At 35.8% G+C, this 20476-nt stretch overlaps 1 protein-coding gene and 1 long non-coding RNA gene across 5 annotated transcripts; both read left to right on the plus strand.

Annotated features, from left to right (window-relative positions):
- Positions 1-9065: 9065 nt before the first annotated feature.
- On the plus strand, positions 9066-14104 carry LOC147382927 (uncharacterized). 4 transcript variants are annotated; one of them, XM_086426985.1, is made up of 12 exons: positions 9066-9147; positions 10383-10423; positions 10509-11141; positions 11252-11383; positions 11476-11721; positions 11812-12147; positions 12235-12336; positions 12501-12587; positions 12946-13074; positions 13162-13323; positions 13589-13971; positions 14063-14104. In XM_086426985.1, exons 2-11 carry the CDS (start codon positions 10421-10423, stop codon positions 13892-13894), a joined length of 2136 nt encoding a protein of 711 aa, XP_086283111.1. In that variant the 5' UTR covers positions 9066-9147; positions 10383-10420; the 3' UTR covers positions 13895-13971; positions 14063-14104. The 4 variants fall into 4 exon arrangements, with proteins under 4 accessions (XP_086283111.1, XP_086283114.1, XP_086283112.1 ...); XM_086426988.1 differs by lacking the exon at positions 9066-9147 and having other exon boundaries at positions 9662-10423; positions 11252-11313; XM_086426986.1 differs by lacking the exons at positions 9066-9147; positions 12946-13074 and having other exon boundaries at positions 9662-10423.
- A 343-nt stretch (positions 14105-14447) lies between these two features.
- On the plus strand, positions 14448-15074 carry LOC147382928 (uncharacterized). The gene is made up of 3 exons (XR_015173414.1): positions 14448-14540; positions 14846-14909; positions 14994-15074. It is a non-coding gene; the product is annotated as an uncharacterized LOC147382928 (long non-coding RNA).
- Positions 15075-20476: the final 5402 nt, after the last annotated feature.

A 20476-nucleotide genomic window follows, 5' to 3' on the forward strand; every position in this document is an offset into this window, starting at 1 on the left:
ATCTGATTTTTTGTGAGGATGATCTCTTCACCACATAAAAAATCAGCTCATTATGAAACTTCTAACCCTAATTTACAAGTTGAAGAATCTTGGACCGTCCGATTTTTGAAATCACTTTTGATGGGGTTAGAAGTTTTGGAATGGGTTGATTTTTTGTGAGAATGATCTCCTCATCATAGAGATCACCCATTCCGAAAGTTTAAACCCATATATTGAAAAAATGTCTGGCTCTCTTGAAGGCGTGGCTTGATTTACAGTACCTCTTTGTTGACTAGTACTATCAATCTCCACAAACTAGAACCGTGTCTCCATCCAAAATGGAAATTTATCATATAATTTGTTATCTCCATGATCTAGAACATTTAGGATTATTTTACAACTACCTAAACATCTCGGCACATGTCCTTCCAATTGATTTTGCAAACCTTTAAGGATAGTAAGGCTGGTACAAAATCCAAGCTCATTGGGAATGCTAGAATTCAAGCTTGTATTCGTGAGACTTAGGACATAGAGCATCCTAAGGTCGCCCATGGAGGATGGTATGGACCCACTACTAAATGGGTTGTTACATAAATTATGTAATGTAAGGTTTGTCATGTGGCCAATTTCATGGGGTATCTTACCATTGGGCTTGTTCTTCTGGTATTGCCGACATGGATAAAATGAATATTTGAGAATAACGTGTCTAGTTTTTAGCCACAATAACGTGCCACTATTAATTATAGTTACATAATCACCCCCAATAATTCTATCAACCACAAGATTTAACTTTCGTTCTTTATTTAATTCTGGTATCATGATATGCCAAAGACAACTCGGAAGTGATTCCAACGTACCATATGTTACCAATCTGATAACATATCCCTTGACCTACGTTGTTTCCAAGAATCCCTCATCTTCAAGCTCTTGACCTTTTACCTCTAACACTTGTCCTCTTCAAACCCTAAGGTAAAATAATTTACTGTTCACCTTCAATTATGTAAGATTCTATTACCTTCAAGCTTTAAACCTCAAGAACAAAATAGGATTTTTGAGAAAGTAAAGATGAGAGATACCTAAATAGAAAAACAAGATTTATTTACAAGAGGTTGAATTCCCTTAGCAGTTGGAAAGCTTGAAGACTGATGGATTTGTCGGAAATTTTTGCTCATTTAAGTGATTTTTTTAGTCTTCCAAAGTAGACTGAGGTCGGGTGTATTCCTTAAATTCAAATCACAGAAGGGGTCTCTCATATATTCATCATAACGTATGAGGTATGTCAAAATCACCATCTTGGGGTGTCCATATAACTAGCCTGGGTCTTTCTAGTTATTCTATTTGTCCATCATATCAAGAATGGTAAAGTTCATAAACACAACTCATATCTAATTAAAAATATTTAGCACTATTTTCAACTAAACAACACAATTGCCATTATTTTACTTGATTACTAAAATAGTATTAAATATTTAAAAAAATCCGTAGTATTAAATTACTCTTTTTGAAGTCTTTAGTTGAAAATATGGATATTTTTATATATTAATTCAATACTGTAGTGCGATTACACGCTAAAGACTTCAAAAAAGAATAAAAAGTTGTCAGTCTTCTATCAAGACACTATTAGAGTAACGAGGTGAGACAGGGGTAGTACAGGTAATATAATAATGATCGAAAATTATATAACTTGGTTGAAAATAATGATTTTATATTTAATGCATTAAAGTGGACCAAGGAAAACTTGTCGTCTTTTATCTTTGAATTCTCAACTATCACGCCCCAATTTTAAATATAAGATTTCCCAAGAAAAATCTCAATGAAATTTGGTACGTGATTACCCAATACGTAGAATGAAGGATGAAAGTTATAATTTTCATTGTTTTGCTGAATATTAGAGATACCCCTTATGTTTTGATATTGATGGCATGCATCCCTTGACCCTAGTCTTCTAAATAGATTAAGGGAAAAAGATTCAAATGCCCTCAACTTCAATCATTAGTCAAAACCCTAGATTTTTCTTTTTATAACTAGTCATCTTCAAGTTTTCTAACTTCCATGGTATATCTACTCAACTTAATATTCAATTCATCGTTTTTTACCTATAACTAATCATTACATAAAATCCTAGATTTTTATATCCCGAAATCTCATTGTTTTCAATTTTTAAAAAAACTCTTAATTGTTTTTTCTTCGCAAAATGAATCATCTTCAAGCTTTTCAACTTCTAGGATAATTTTAATCTTATTTTAATCCATCATTTTCTACCTTTCTTTCTTTGCAGAAAATCCTAGATTTTTCAATCAAAAATTCCATTATATTCTTTTTTTACCTCTCAATAAAATAAAAGTTCTATCTTATCTTGAGATTTAAAGACTTGAAATAGCACTACAAAATTTTAAGTTTTTAGCGGGGGTAAAAAACAGCTGCAAATACCAAAAAACCGTCGCTATTATTAATAGTGATGGCCACGTGTAACGCCACTATACGTGGTGTAGGTGAAGGCCATATGGAACCCTATAGTGGCGGTCATAAACCGCCGCTAATTGATTGTATTACCGTCGCTATAGGTATGAATGATACCTATAGTGATGGTCATAAACCGCCGCTAATACCGTCGCTATAGATATAAATGAGACCTATAGTGACTGTAGTAGCCGCCGCTAATTTATTTTTTACCGTAGCTATAAATACAATTTTGAATGCCTATAGTGGCGGGAATGGCCGTCGCTAATAAGATTTTTTTTTTAATTTTTTTAATTTTGTTATATTTTATAATAGAACTATAATGTGTATTTATAACTGTGGTATAGCTGAAAGCAAAAAAAATCACTTGCACAAGTCCACAAGGGGATCAAAGAGCTTATTCAAGAGTGTAAATGCAACACCAACTTAAATGATCATCTTCTCAGATCAACCATTCCACTGTATGCTACAATCATTATATCAACACTTCATTGAGAATTTGGGTGATCCACATGAGATCCTATCCATTGTTTATGAGGATGAAATTCAATACACATGTGCTTTTGAAGGGAATGTCTCAACTTCATCATCCAATGTATACATATGAACTGACCTATAATCTAGCCGGACCTTCTCATTCTCCCAATATCTGTAGATCTAAGTGAATATCAGTTCCAGCCACAAATAAATAAATAAAGGATTAAGAAGAGAAGCAATTGATACAAGTCAAATGAAATCAGTAATTAGTAGGTTTCACCACCATTGCATACAACACCTGTTGAGACATCAATGGTCTCTCAAGGTAAAAGCCTAACTATTACCATTAAGACTTAAAACTGAAGCCTTTACATTTATTTAGCATCTAATGTTACTGTTGGAGAAACTAAAGAGGCAGTCTAGCAACATCATAGGAATCCACCTGGCATGTTAACGAGTGGGTCGGACTTTCTTAGAAGATCTCCTACTTAGAAAGTTGAAATACATTGTGTTACCTAAGCATTATTTTAGTAAGAATCAACTATGAAAACAACAACCAAACAAGCCCTATTCACAACTAATAATCTTAGAAAACAGATTTTGTAGAACATCAATAAATAGAGCTTTGTAGATTTGTTCATCGAAGAAACAGGGAGATAGGGAATTTCATATGATTAAATGTATTTAAATATTCATATTATCGAAACTGCTTTAAAAGTGGCTAGTCTAGTTTGTGGAAGCAGATTTGACTAAGCTAGAGTATTGAGTTGAAATGAACAAAGAGATAATGAAACAAGTTTTGTTTTGGCCCAAGCAATGAAGTTCCAATCAAGGAACTCAACAGAGACAGATCCAAACCTAACGCCAGGAGGAATATACAAACTCAACATCACCTGTCGGATAGTGTCAAAGTGCTGGTTTGGAGGTGAATGGGTAGTCCCAAGCAATAATGGATTTACAGTTATGAGAAGATTTAGAATAACATTTAGGTACATCTATCAAGATCTTAAGAATTATCTCCCATATTTAGCCTTTAATTTGCTTCTCATTTATGAACTTAAATCATAGATAACAGGCTTAAAAAGTATTCTAAATAGTTAGTTAGCCAAATTCACTAAATAGACTCCTACCTATGTCGGAGTTCTAAAAGCATTCAAATCTCAGTCAGAAATTCGAATCTCAAAGACGTTCTAAATGTGGTGGTGATTTGTCATAATAAGTAATCCTATATTTGAAAGTTATCCGAATGTACACTGCCTTACATATCAAAGGATAAGACTACATATGACCGTATTTGCAAAATGAGATCATCAATCAAAATCAGATCTAGTCAATTTAAGTTTTGCTACTAGTCATGAAACCTCGTGTATTAAATGAGCAAAGAGTGATTGGTCAATATAGAGAAAATTTCCAAGCAGTTAAAATATGCTTTAATCTATCCAAGATACATGAGGAATCTGTTTCAATCCCACTCTTGAGGATACATGATTACAGCAACTAGTTGGTTCATTGACTAGCATGCCTCATGACACAAAAAGAAGACAACATATGTTGGCATGTAATTGATGGATGATCCTTGTTGCAAACATTAGCAGATAAAATATTTAATCAGAAGTAGCTCATACCTCTATTAGCTTCTTCAAACAGATTGTAGCCCTCTCCAAGGCTTCGACATCTTCATCTATCCCTAAATATTCGAATTGGAATCTGCAAGATGGAGAAATAAGTACAGAAATAAGTTATTCTGAATTCTGATATACCACCCTCTGTTTTTTACCATCTGTAAACCATAATCTGAATCCTGTTTTATTCATAAATGTATACTAAAATGGAGAAATGAAGTGATCTACTCAAAAGTATTCACGAAAAATACAAAGGTGTTCCTAAAGGGTTGATTAGATGACCAATTCATTCTTCAACTACTTGTAGACCACCTAGAAGTTTTCTGGAATGACAAACAACAGTCAAACAGAGGTAAAAGTTTCAAATGCACAACTATACTATTTTCAAGTGATGATAAATTTTTAGATCACTTAATCAAGTGGCAATGTTAATATAGGGATTCCCATGAAGACAGAGAGAGTAACTGAAACTTAATCACTAGAAGAAAAAGCCTCTCTTATATATAAAATGACCAAATAAAGATGTTTTTATTAAAGGCAAATAAGAAATGTGAAGGAGATGAGCAAGGTTCAATTAATTAAACAATGCATGAGGAATTGAGTTTTGTTAAAATAAAGAGTAGTGTTGCTATCAGCCCCATCCGATTGTTTAACTTAAGATCCAGACTGTGGGATGGTTCTCGAGATAGACAACATTGGAGACATGAGAATCAGACTTTGGCACCATGATGATCAGGTGGTGTTGGGGTTGACGGTATCACATTCCTAACATAATTTTAACAAAAACACTTTCCTTACTAAGTTAGTCAAGCTAGGCCTACTCTAATTTTAATACATAATGAGATAGAAAGTTTAGATTCGAGATTAACGTAGGAGTGCTAAAGTAGAACATAATACAAGAATATTTCATATAGAGTATACTACAGCAACCAACAACCATTTTATATGAAGAAATGTTTCATAAATAATGTAGATGCTAGCATTCAACCAAGAAAACAAATAATAATTGTGAAACTACGAGGAGATCTTACATTGTTCCATCTGTCATCAAGAAATTCATTGATGGCTATGGCATTTTGCCCATACATCATAGGAAAAACATAGTAGCCCCAAACCATCCATGGTTGAAGATCATCTGCAAACACAGATAGAAATAACTAAGCAGCAGCTGCTGCATCCATTCCCCCTTCACATTTCTGTTGGGCTTGCTCAGCCATGAGTTGCGATTGTCTTGTTTCCTAGTGTTCTTGACTTTCCATCCGTTCCTACTCCTGAAGCAAGGCAACATTGATGAAAGAACAAAGTGAACATTAGTTGTATTAAAGTTCAACATGGATCGGGTTAAAGTAGACAAGAGATGTTAATCAAGAACTGATTTGGAGATTCCAATAAAATCTAAAAATTAAATTTATTCTCTCTATTTTTATATTGACAGTTATTCTCTTAGACAAGAATTTCCTTTAATATATAAGTGTCAAGTCTTTACCGCAAGCATATAAACAGACAATACCTTGCTACAACATAGAGGCTAACATAAAGCCTGTAAACCATCTTGTATCACCCAAAATGAGTCAATGCCAACTCAGGCACTGGTATGCGATTAGATACAGAAACTTTTACAACCTAAAAACCCACTACAAGTTGCAGGTAATCATGGACATATCCAGGACCATCACAATCTAAATGAAACGCACCTGTGTAACCAAGTTGAGTTTAATATAACAAATCACATGGAATTAGAAAATGAAACATGCTGCCTACAAAAATGTAAAGTATAGAAATAATTCATTTACCAATTCCTAAGCACTAACTTGCTTCCTTTCAAGAAAATGTGCACGATGTCATCTAATATACAAATTGTTATAAAAAGCATGACCCTGCTAACAAAAACTCGTGTTAGACTAAGATTCGATGCATGATTGCCTAGTCTCATGCTCAACTATCTAATTTTTTAGATGGGATGCTATATGTTGGCTAGAGGGGCTAATTAGTAGTCTTTTTGGTTCTCCTTTTTACTGTGATGTTCACCTCGATCATCGTCTTTATTTTTTCAGTTAATAAACTTTATACCTTGCAAAAAAAGGGGGGGGGGGGTGTCTGCCCAACGAAGACCAATCCATGTCGAAAACTACATTTTGGCCATCCAATTTGCAAACTTCAAAACCTCCATGAGGGCTTTGAATTTTTCATCATTGTTAGTTGCCTTTCCAAAGAAGAAAGTCGTAGCCTATAGAATGTGACCCTAAGAATTTCTAGCAATACATTACCCACCTGCAATAAATGCAGCTTCCATCTGATATAGCCTGTCCCATTCAGGTTTTCTAAATTTAATGTATTAGACATGGATAAATCTATGCCTTTGTTAGACAGTTCATAATCAAGACTACAATTTAAAAGGCCAAAATATCTAAATACTCCATCGTCTGTTAAGCAATCGAATGCAAGCTCTACTTTTGGATGTAAGGTATCAAAATAATCTATAGTTAGAAATAAGGTGGAACATAAGGGTAGTGTGCGACCAATGGAATAGCTACACATGGCACATATGTAGCAAGTGGCACTGAGGATCATACAACTAGTTATTCCTGTAGCCCAAACTTGAACCATTTTATCCTTTCAGCAAAATCAGGAAGTTATATCAGGCCAATCAGAAAAGTTTATGAATCATGTATTGGGTGAGTCAATTCTATACTTAAGGGATCTCCTATGTGCACCTTCAAATGATCAGTCTTTCTAATGAGGGACCTCCAATGATGGGTCTCATAGCCGAATGTGCACCTATTTATGGCGATGTTGTTGGTAGACTGTGATCAACAATCCACTAGACATATACCAAGCTACATGAAACAAATGCTGTGCTAAGGAAGCACTTTACGTTGTTGTTTCTGGGTGAATTTCGTGTACAATCAGAGACCATTAGACAATACAAAGATGAAGGACAAAAGCTTAATTCTAAACCATAAATCCATCGAATTCGATGGGAGAAAAGAACCCTAAAAATCTTGTTATAAGAATCATACCTCGTTCGGCCGAGCTCAAAGAGCTACGAAATCTGCGATGTGGATTCTCCAAACTTCAGAGAATGTGAAAATCTGCCATTGTTTTTCAACATTATGATATCGAGAGAGAGAGAGAGAGAGAGAGAGAGAGAGAGAGAGAGACCTGTTAGAAAGGGGAGTTTCCGCCATTAAATCAAAACCCTAACTGTAAAGGAGATGAGAAGAGATTGTTAGAGAGAGAGAGAGAGTATCTTCACGAAATTTCGTTGACAGGGAGAGCGTGTTTTTACAAAAATCCGTTAGTTTTCACACGCAATATTCAATAGTGGTGCCTAGTTTGGCCGTCGTGGAAAATGTGTCGCTAAAAACTTGTATTTTATCAATAGATAAAATCTTAAGATAGTTGATGAGGGTTAAAAAAAAATTTTCCAAAGAGACTGAAGATAGATGATGGTTTTTAGAAGAAAATTTTGGATTTTTGACTAGAGGTTGAAGATGGGGGCATTTGAGTCTTTCCCCCTTAGTCTATGTAGAAGACTGAGGTCAAGGGATGCATGTCATCATTTTCAAAACATAGGGGGGTATCTTTAATATTTAGCACAATATAAAGGGTCATGTCTAAATCACCCTTTTCATTATAAAAAGAAATTACATTGAAACAGCAATAATTCATTAACCATCAGATTGGGTACTAATGGCTGACTGATACAAAGACAAATATAAACTAAACTAAGTCTTTATCCGTAAGTGGCATCCTCCCAACTTTCGGGTTCCTCCTGAAGTTCTTATTCATCATTATTATCCGTTGGACATGAAAAGTTCGTGAACGCTGAAGCCAAGAAAGTAAATAATCCATGAAAACTATAATATGTAAGAAAATTGGGAGTTGGAATAAAATAAAATAAAAGGAAGACTTATGTGGTGATAATTTTCAATGTTTTCGAAGGTAATTTATATAGATAACTATATCACAATTCTGAGTGATTTATTTGTTGGTTGCCTAGAGTTGGGATCAACCTCTCTCGGGTGGTTTGTCACTCTCATGGTATTTAGCCAACTAAAGAGTTACCTCAACTAGATTGTACCCCGCTCTCAAAGTGTCCCACACTCCTCATGGTACTATAGTTGTCAAGGTATTTTGAATTAGACCACCCTGGGACTTCCTGACCTCCTGTCCTTAGACGGGAGTGATCCTACCTAGCTAGGATCAACCTCTCTTGAGATAGTATCTACCCCTCAAGGTATTTAGCCGGGTAGGATTGGGTAGGAGTATAATAATTAGGAAAAATTATCAAAACGGTACAGTTTTGGAAAATATTTACCAAAACGGTACACTGTAGCAATTAATTTCGAAAACGGTAAATTTACCGTTTTCGGAATTAATTTATTTTATCAAAACGGTAAAAACAGTAATCCATTATTTTTTTATTTCGAAAATGCCATTTTGTTAATTTTGACTGAAATTACCATTTTATCCTCGCCTTTTTCATAAAAATGTCTGTAATTTCAGTTGAAAGGGTTTCCTTGTTCTGCAACAAGTCCAAGACGAAGAGTGCCACCTCCATCCCTCTCTCTCTCTCTCTCTCCATTGGGGAGATCTTGAAAACATTGTAAGTTACCCTCTCTCTCCTCTCTCTCTCTCTCTCTCTCTCTCTCTCTCTCTCCGTTGTGAGAACGTGAGAAACTTGCAACTTTCTCTGTATTTATCTTTCTTTGTTGTGGAGATTCTCCGTTGGGGAGATGTAGAAAATATTGCAAGTTTCTCTCTCCCTCTCTCTATCTCTTTCCATTGTGGAGAACGTGAGAAACTTGCAAGTTTCTCCAGATTTGTCTTTCTTTGTTGTGGAGATTGTTAAAATAATTTCGATTCAAGTCTCTTTCTATCTCTCTCCGTTGTGGAGATTTTGAGAAATTTGAATCGAAAGTGTTTGTGTTTGTGTTTTGGAGTATTCGAACCCTAAACTTTCCATAATATTTTGTCCAAATTCTTTTTTGACTTTTTATTAAATATTGTCATTATTTGCTTGTTGTTAAATCTCTTTCAACAGGAACCTTGGAAAAATTGAATACTTCAAGATGACAATTTTATTTGATTTTAATTTATAATTTTTTTGTTTCTACAAATGGAATGCAAATTATTCATAGTGAAAGTTTATTATTGATGAATTTAATTACGTTTAGGGGAAAAAAGATGTAGTCCTCATATCATTAAACCATGATATTTTCAGGATAATGAAAGGACTGTAACAAGGTGTTTTTTGACATAAGATCAAAACTATTTTAGTCAATGTCAAAAGGTGCTTTTTGACATAAGATCAGAACTATTTTAGTCAATGTCAAAAGGCACATTTTGACATTAGATCAGAACTATTTGACTCAATGTCAGAAAGTTCCTTTTGACATTAGATCAAAACTATTTTAGTAAAAGTCAGAAGGAGATCAGAACTATTATAGTCAATGTCAAAAGGCTCCTTTTGACATTAGATCAGAACTATTTTACTCAATGTCAGAAGGAGCCTTCTGACATTAGATCAGAACTATTTTAACCAATGTCAGGAGAAGCCTTTTGACATTAGATCAGAACTATTTTAGTCAATGTCAGAAGGATCCTTCTGACATTAGATCATAACTATTTTAGTCAAATGTAAATTGTACATAGAGAATCATTTTGATATAATTTATTTTTGTTATGAATTTAATGTCAAATGTTTTTTTTATCTCACGTCAGAAGGTTCCTTCCGACATTATATACAATACATTCTGATATAATGTCAAAAGTATCATTCTGATATTATATTGTATTGCTTATGAAATTAATTAATTATTTTGAATGGGTCTACGTTAGGTCAATCGTATTGGAAATAGTCTTTCATCTACGTTGACATGGTATGTTATCCTCTTTTTATGACATTAAGTATCATATTTTTTTACATTTTAAAAATACGATGACATAGCAATATATATTTTGCAGGCACGTGTTGTGTGTAACGCGGAAAGATTTTCACAATTCTTCTCAAATTTAACATTTGAGCAGAAGACATGTTTAAATTCTACTTGTTTTGCTCCACTACTATCTATGCCACGCGTCCCAATGTGTAGCAATTTGATTTTTCTTCTCATAGAGAAATTTAATCCTAAAAATGGTTATTTTTCATTTGGAATTAAAGATATTTCTATTTCAGAAGGTGAGGTTGCATTGATATTAGCTTTGGGAGGTTTGTATAGTAGTGATGGAATCGGTTCTCTCTCAAAGAAAGACGAGCTTTGTGTACAATTATTTTGGAATAAGTACTTTGACGTGCCAACAGAGATAACCTTAGATTCTTTTGAGACTATACTTAATACAGTCTTAAAAAATGAAAATATTATTGAATTTAAAAGAATATTTTTATTATACATAGTTATTACATTTTTACTTCCTAAGGACAGACTGAAGATAAATAAAGAACTTTTAAGTATGATATGGTGCGATGAGATCTTCAATAGAATCCCATGGGGCAGATTAGTACACAACCACCTTTTAAAGTCTTTACGCATCTGTGCGACGAAGTTTAAGGAAACTGGTAAACATGTACATTTCTATGGTTGTGCATTGGTGCTTCAGGTAGGTAAAGAAAAATTTGAGTTATTAATTTAATCTTACTTCGAAGTACTAGTTTTATAAACTATTGATGTTTATTTAAGCACTCGTCCTGTATTCTTATGCACTTGTAGGTATGGGCATTCGAACATATACCTGTAATAGCCCCCCGCATATTTGCCAATCATTTTCCAAGGTACCTGAAGTATCCTTATTATTTAAATGAGGAACGACAATTTTACGTCGATAAGTTTGTCAATTGCACGGTATGAATTATTGAACTACGATTTCAATCGTATATATATATATACCTCCATCTAATACAAATTTTTTTATATGCATGTATCATCTTTAACAGATTATCAATAAGTTGAAATTGACCGATCATGAACTTTGTGAGGCTGTTCTTGCTCCATTTTGTAAGGGTTATAAGAGGAAAGAGGAAAATGGTGTTCGGTCTAAAAGGAAAAACTTAGAGGAGGTTGATAAGTTGAAGAAGAAAATGACGGTGATGGAACAGAAGTTGAAAGATCAGTCTAAAGTTATCCAAGAATTGAAAAAGGACATCAAATGTTTGAAGTCATATAATGAATCTGGCCCTAAGGTATTGTTTCTCTACTATATGTGATAAATCCACATAATAGGTTACATCCACTTAGAAATCATTATGAATGTTTGTTTTAATATCAAACAGTATAACGTTAAATTCGATAAAGCCTCGGACTTTGCACCTTCGAAAACCAAGTCATCTCCCCATACCAACACCTCTGTCGATCCTTCAGATATGCCTAAGGCATCGACCCCTACCAAGGGCTTAGACGATCCTTTAGGTATACCTAAGTCATCGCCTCCGACAATGGGCTCTAGTGTTCCTTTTGGTATACACAAGGCATCCCCCTCAACGAATACTTGCACAAATGAGTATCCACTTCACGAAGAAGAAATTGGAATCGATGCTAAAAAGACATCTGAAACAATGCCAATGAACCATTCACCTGAAGTATCATTCTCTTCCTCCACAAAATACAAGGTACCTTGCATGAACAATATTTAAAATGTTCAATAAATATTTCATGTGAGTTGATTTTTATGATCATTTTCTATTCTTCTTATTCAGCTGTCTACTAAAGTTGATAACGGACGTAGTTCGCCTAATATTTTGAAAAGTAATTATCTCAATAATGAACAAAATTCAGAATTCAAATTCGACGCTGATAAGGTATGTATATACTTAATATTTAAAATTTTAATGTAGAAAAAATCACTCACATTCGACTTCATGTTTTGTCTAATTTTTAGACTTATATATTTTTTGTTAGGAAATTGTTATCTATATAATAAACGCATCTTCAATAATACCTGTCTAACTTTTATTTTTTATAGGCTGAATCCTCATCTCCTCTTATAAAGCTAGAGTCTGAAGACAACAACATTCTAGCTAGGGGGAATTCATCTGATTTTGATCAAAAGGTGTGTGGTCGTTTGTCTTACAATATCCCCTCTTGGGATTTATCCGGTATATTTATTATGTTGTAAGATTTTCAATCAATTTCTTTGATTTGAAATGTGTATCTATGCACATACAATTTTTTATTGCATGTCGTTGAAATTGTTAGGATGAAATGAAATTTTTAATCCTCGTATTAATTGATTTCTTTAGCGAATAAGATGTATAAATTTTAAAAAATATATTATTTGAAATGTTATATCATGGTCAATTTAAATACAATCAGTTCGTTATTCATACGTAATTGTTAACTTCATATTTTAAAGGTGTGAAGTACCATACGAATACGAGTAATTTATGCAATGTTGTCATTTGTTGTAGGAGGGTGGGTATTCCATGAACCCTGTGAAGTCTAAAAGAGATGTGAAACCTTCAGTATATTTGAAGCCACCCTATGCACCCTTAGATATACGAAAAAAGAAGAAGATATGCAAAGAGTTGAAGTGGGATGTATGCATGTTTCATATTTCATTTTGATTATGTTTGTTCTAATATTATTATGAATGATATGTAATTATTTTACGTACTAATTTGTAGAGATGCGCTCGTAATTATTTTCATGATCCTAAGCGCCCCTTTACCAACGAAGAATTAACGTTGATAAATTCACATCACGTTGATATAAATTTGGAAGACGGGTATTATATTTCGAGCGCATCTATTGATTCACTTAGGGGGGTTGGGTGGTTGGACGATCAGGTAACATTTTTTCATATTTTAATTTTAATTTTTTTGAGAATTCTAGAATGATTAAATATTTCTCTGACTTTGTTGCCACACAGATAATCGATGGATATTGTAAATTTCTTAAAAGGAGAGAATTGCAACATCCAGATCATTTTCTCAAATGTCATTTCTTTAGTCCAATGTATATTGTACGTCCAATTGATATAGACACATCATTTACATATCTTTAAGTTAGATGTGTATATCTTTATAAATTTTTTTTCATTAATCGGTGTAGGTATTACTTAAGGAAGCTCAAGAAGATTACTCTAGCTGGTCAGTGGGTAAGGTCTTGTTGAATAATTTTGAGAGTGTGTCGGGCGAAAAATTCCAATTAAATAAAAACCTGAAAGCGTTTACCAGATCTGACTATCTTAAATATCATATAACATCTTGTGATAAGATTTATTTTTTTTCTTGTCTCGTGCCTCCGTATATTTATTTTGTTGTTAAATTACCTCTCATTCTCACATTGTTATTAATCACTAGGTATTTTTTTCCATTCACGCACACGCTCATTGGGCCGTTGCAATATTGGACATAAAAAATAAGAAATTAGAATTTTTGGATTCCCTCTCTAAGGACTGTATGTCAGTCTATAAAGTTGAAATTAAAGCATTGGTATGTATTGATAAGTTATTTAATAATTATTACGCTAATTTAGTAAGGAATTCCACAAGTGCTTATCACATTATAATTTGTTAATGCGTAGAAAGAATTTTTCCCGATAGTACTCGAGCAGATGGGGTCAGCGAAAATTGACATCCCACATTCGCCTTGTTACGATCGTAAGAACATTCCCAAACAAACCAATACATGGGATTGTGGAATGTTTATTTTAAAATATATTGATTACGCAAGCCGCGGATTAGAATTTAATTTCAATCAGGTACTATTATATCCCATTTATCTATTTTTAACTTAATTTGGAAACATTCAATTATTAAGATTGATGATTGTTTTACACATCACTCTTTGTAGGAAGATATGTCCAACTTCAGGTTGCGGACTATTCTTGAGGTGGTTATACAGATGGCATTACCTTAAAAGTTGTTTGTTCTTATTTTTGTTCATTACATTGTTATCGACAATGTAGTCGTGCATGAATTAAAGATTTGGAAGTCATAACCAATTGGGTGGTTGGGAAGATCGATGTTGGAAAATGCAAAGTTATGGTCTTCACGTTTAAGGTAGAAATCCTAATCTACGTTTATTGACCCTATTAAAATTATAGATTATACATAAAATTTCGTAAGGAGTTGTGTCGACAAAATTAAATAGTATAATATAATTGCATGGTGACACAATCATTCATGATGAGTTAAATGAAGTTTGGTAAGTAATATCTATTATTTGAAACTATTAGTTCACGTCCAATCAACCTTAAACATAGTATCCACCTTTTGAGACATGTGGATATTATGTATGTAGGAGTGTTAATCTGCATTTATTGACCCTAATAAATAAAGTGATAAATTGATTAATTTCTGTGCAGGGAGTTAGGTGGGCAAAAGAAAATATGGTGACATGAGCATTCATGAGGAATTAAATGTCATTTTGTAAGTATTAAATATCAATGTAAATGCACTTAATAGTTCCATTAATAGTTATAGACTTCACCTTCATTATATAATCTTATTCAGGGAAAGAATCCAAATTTTATTCCTATTTAGAAGCTGCAATGAATCACGATGAGAATATGCGTCGTGGATTTCGGACAGGAGATGCATATAGAAAGCACATGCTGGAACGCGAATGGATTCTACTTGTGAGGGATTCAAAGAAATTGATTAAAGAATCCAAACTTGTGCAATTACCTATCCCAAAAAGACGTGCGATTTCGATGCCGCGTCATAACCTATATTCACTCCATGCGGCAGTTATGAGGTTACGAGCTAAGGTATCAAGAATGTGTAGACAAGTTTTAAGGATTTCATCACATGAAGTTGATAACGATCCCAACTATGCATCTACTTACGCTATGTCGGATGAAGACGATGACAGTTCTTCTGACTTTGAAGATTAATTTTGTTACTATAGACTTGAGAATTTAAGTAAGTATGTTTAGATTCTAAAGTTTTTGTTGAAAAACTAAGTTTGGTTAATTTCATCACAATATTAAATGTGTCGCTTGTAAATTATTTTTCATCTAATTTATCTAGCATTTAAAAAGTTGACAAGGCAATAGAGGATCTTTTAGATCATCTTTATGTGTTTGTCAGAACAATCATGTATTTGTTTAATCTGGGCTTTAGCCTTCCCATGAGTCCTTTTAGTGGCTGAGAAATTCATTGTTGCTTTAGAACAATCCATGAGCACTGTAGACACCCGAATTTGAGCGGGCCCTCGACGTAAGATGCCCCCAAAAAAATCGAAAATTGGAATGGGCCCTGAAGCCCAAACCTACACAAAATCCAATACGTTTCAATTAATAAAAATTCGAGGCCATTTACGTGGCCCATGGACCCGCACACCTCACCACTCTCATACATCCTTAAAATCAACCCAACCATTCAACTTAAACCCAATCCAACTTAAGCCCAATCCAACATAAACCCAACTCAACACTCTTCTACAACCCAACCCAAATCCATCACCTAAGCCCAAAACCCTACCCAATCTACCACTAAAGCCCAAAGCCCACTTCACTACCCAAATCCAATCCAACCCATCATCATCACATCAAACCAATCACCAAGAGATGACACATGTCATCATCTTCTTCCACCTCCCTCATCTAATCAACTCAACCCATAACCTTACCCTAACCTAATCTATTCCCCATCCTCTCATCATCAACCACCAATACCACCACCCATACCCTACACACCCTAACCTATTCCCCATCCTCTCATCATCAACAACCAACAACTCAACCCATACCCTACATACTCTAACACTATCATCACCCACATCACAACCCATATCTCCCACACCTCAACCATCACCTTCCCTTAAAATACTCCCATAAAATCACCTCAACCCATACCTCCCATACTCTTCTCTCTAATCATCTAACATCACCAATCACCTCAACAACTCTCCATCTCTCCATTTGCCACATGTCATCATCCCTTCAATCCTCTCAAAATCAAATCAATCACCACTTATCTCTCCAAATCAAACACCATACTTCTTCAACCATCTCAACACTCCTTCTCCAAACAACTCCCTTACACCACCACTCCTCCCATCAACCATCACTCATCTCACCCCACCAAACACTCTACCCAAATGGATTTGGGTAAGATCCAAACCATTTGGGTTAAAATACAACCCATTTCCATCATTACAAAAATACCCTCATTTTCATCTCAAATTTCATACCCTTTTCCTCTAAAACCCATGCCATTATCCACTATTCTAAACCCTCACACTATTATACCCCTAAAATACCTCCCAACTTCTATAAAAACCCCTCCATTCTCCTCCTACACTAACTAATGAAATTTTTATAAAAATCCTCAAAACACTACAACTCTCTACTTTACTCTCTTCACTACACTCAACCCTCTCTCATCTCATCTCAACACTCTACTCTCAACACCTCACTCTCAACTCCACTCAATCTTCCACAACTTCAAGCAAGTCCAAGTCAACTCAAGGGAAGCACATTTGAAGATCAACTCGAGGACAAGGTGGGTTCAACAAAAGGAACACCCCCTCCACATCCCCTCTTCTACTTTCCCCTTTCCCACACATTTGCACACACCACCATGGGTTAAATCACAAAAGGGCCCCTTCTATATAAGGGTGCCCTTAATGATTGAATCCAACATTGAAAGTCCCTCATGTTTGAGGGCACATATCGATTTTCTTTCTTCCTCATTTTCATTTTCTTTTTATTTTCAAAAAACCGAATCCGAGGTTACCACATTACGTGGGTGGAGTAGGGTGCCTAACACCTTCCCTACTCCATAAATGGACCACCCCTTACCTTCGAATCAAAGGTTGGACCATACACCTTATCTTGCGAGAGTCAACAAAAAAAATGGCAAAATGATATGATTTTTCAAAAATACAAATCCGGGTGACCATTCACACTCCTTTACCCATTTGAATGGTGGCGACTCCAAAACACCCCAAAGTGGAGGGATGTTTGAAGAATATTTAAAATCCCGTGTCCACAGCTTGGCGACTCCACTGGGGATACAAGACTAGTGGGTCCGACCCTCTTTTGATTCGGTTATTTCAAAAAATAAAAAAATGTTTGTTCTTTTTGTTCGTTTTCTTTTGGTTTATCTACTAACGTTTGCCTTGTTTCTTTCTTTCCTTTTTATTTTACAAGTTTCATATGGGAATGGTTGTAATATTTATTTACATGTACATTTTACTTTATTTTTATTTTTGGACAAGGGATGTAAGGATGGATACATTTTAAAAAAAAATGCACGCACATGCACATGCAATCAACCCCTATGCATAAGCCACCCCCCCTCCTCTTTAAATTTCTAACCCCGGATGCCGGTACTCTCAAGCCCCCGAGATCGCTATTTTGGGTGGCTGGGAGGAGAACATCCACCCCATTCACCAACCTAAGATGTGTGCACTTCGGTGTCCATCAAGGTTTGAAGAATGGGTAGCCGAAAAACTACCTACAAACCGCATGCATCAAAGCGTAATAATAGACAAAGGACACTAAGGTTTCCAAAATTTAATTTCGTATCCATCCCACGTGTATGTGTTGTAATTTTTTTCTTTTCTTGTAGCCCACGATGGCAAGTTGTATAGATATTAGGAAGTTTCCCGTTTTACATGTTGTTTTATGTCCCCCTAGGTAAAGGGGAAAGTCATTTTTAATTGCATCATAAAAAAAAAAGTGACATTTTTGTGGCCCAAGCCAAAAAACAGAGGCTATGTGCCTCAAAATCCAGAAAAACATGGCCAAAATGGGATGAGGATAAAAAACAGAGCAAGGTTGGGAGGCCAGAAAAGGTTCTGGTCCGTGCTTGAAGCACGGACTCAAGAAATTTTGTCAAGTCCGTGCTTAGAACACGGACTGGGCAAATGTTCTTAGGTCCGTATATGAAGCACGGACCAGTGGAAAATTTTTTTATGTTCTGGTCCGTACTTGAAGCACGGACCAACCAAAAAGTGTTAGGTCCGTGCATGAAGAACGGACCCAAAAAAAAAAAAAAAAATTGATATTCTGGTCCGTACTTGAAGCACGGACCAGCCAAAAAGTCTTAAGTCCGTACTTGAAAAACGGACCCAAAAAAAAAAAAAAAAATTTTTTTTTTCTCATTTCGTTCCTTACGTCAGTCTTAACAACTTTTCTTCTTGAAGTTTTTTTTTAGTTTTGAGTTTTAAAGCTTGAAAATGATCAAATGATTAACTTTACTAGAAAACTCATGGCCTACCACTTGTAATCAATCCCGCTCCAAACGAATTTTGCCCAACGTGGCTCACTATCTATCTCGGTCATAATCAAACTTGTCCTTCATCGAGTATACACTTCAAAATGGGTCCATGACCCAGATCCATGTCCAACTGGGTCCCCGACCCAGATCCATTTCAAACTGGGTCCCCGACCCAGATCCAACCGAACTGGGTCCACGACCCAGATCCGTTTCCAACTAGGTCCACGACCCAGATCCGTTTCCAACTAGGTCCACGACCCAGATCCGTTTCAAACTGGGTCCACGACCCAGATCCGTTTCCAACTGGGTCCACAACCCAGATCCATTCCCAACTGGGTCCCCGACCCAGATCCATTTCAAACTGGGTCCACGACCCAGATCCGTTTCCGACTGGGTCCACGACCCAGATCCAACCGAACTGGGTCCATGACCCAGATCCATGTCAACTGGGTCCACGACCCAGATCCAATCAACTGGATCCACGACCCAGATCCGCATCAAACTGGGTCCACGACCCAGATCCAATCAACTGGGTCCACGACCCAGATCCATGTCAACTGGGTCCACGACCCAAATCCAATCAAACTGGGTCTACGACCCAGATCCACTTCAACTGGGTCCACAACCCAGATCCACAACAAATCAAGTCCACGACCCATAGCGAATCAAGTTTATGATCCATCTATGATTTAATAAAGATAACAACCAATCAATCGACTCAAACACATTCAACTTTTTCAAAAAAAAAAAAAAGATGTTAACAAAGCACCAATTGCAGTCCTTGATCAAAGTCGGTGCCTAGAAAGATCTTACCCTGTTGATACGAGGGGGATAGACTACGTCTATTCAGGGAACAAGGTGATTTAAGAGTGCCATTGTGCGCCGCCTCTTCCTTGGAGATCCGCCTGGCTGACGATGATTTCAGAGAACTGAATTGGGGACTGCCAAAAATATGGGTTATTCTAACTCAGTTTATCTCAGAAATTTCTTTTCAAAATGTCTTCCCGACTCCGTGTCGATGCCAGCTCCGTGCTGATGTAATTTAGTTTCAAACTGTACTTCCGACTCCGTGTCGATGCCAGCTCCGTGCTGATGTAATTTCTTTTCAAATGTTCTTCCGACTCCGTGTCGATGCCAGCTCCGTGCTGATGTAATTTCTTTTCAAATGTTCTTCCGACTCCGTGTCGATGCCAGCTCCGTGCTGATGTAATTTAGTTTCAAACTGTTCTACCGACTCCGCGTCGATGCCAGCTCCGTGCTGATGTAATTTCTTTTCAAAATGTTTTACCGACTCCGTGTCGATGCCAGCTCCGTGCTGATGTAATTTCTTTTCAAAATGTTTTACCGACTCCGTGTCGATGCCAGCTCCGTGCTGATGTAATTTCTTTTCAAAATGTTTTACCGACTCCGTGTCGATGCCAGCTCCGCGATGATGTAACCTCTTTCTTCAAAATGTTTTACCGACTCCGTGCCGATGCCAGCTCCGTGCTGATGTAATTTCTTTTCAAAATACCTTACCGACTCCGTGTCGATGCCAGCTCCGTGCTGATGTAATTCATTTTCAAACCGTTACCGACTCCGTGTCGATGCCAGCTTCGTGCTGATGTAATTTCTTTTCAAACCGTTTTATCAACCCCGTGTCGACGCCAGCTTCGTGCTGATGTAATTATTTTTCTCAAAAAAAAAAAAAACAATTCGGCTCCGCGCTGACGAACTGTGTTTCAAGCTCATCTAACCAAATTTCCCTTTTTGAGTACCATCCCATA

This window comes from Akebia trifoliata, chromosome 16, assembly GCF_017979445.1.
Source record: "Akebia trifoliata isolate Shusen 1 chromosome 16, ASM1797944v1, whole genome shotgun sequence".
NCBI lineage: Eukaryota > Viridiplantae > Streptophyta > Magnoliopsida > Ranunculales > Lardizabalaceae > Akebia > Akebia trifoliata.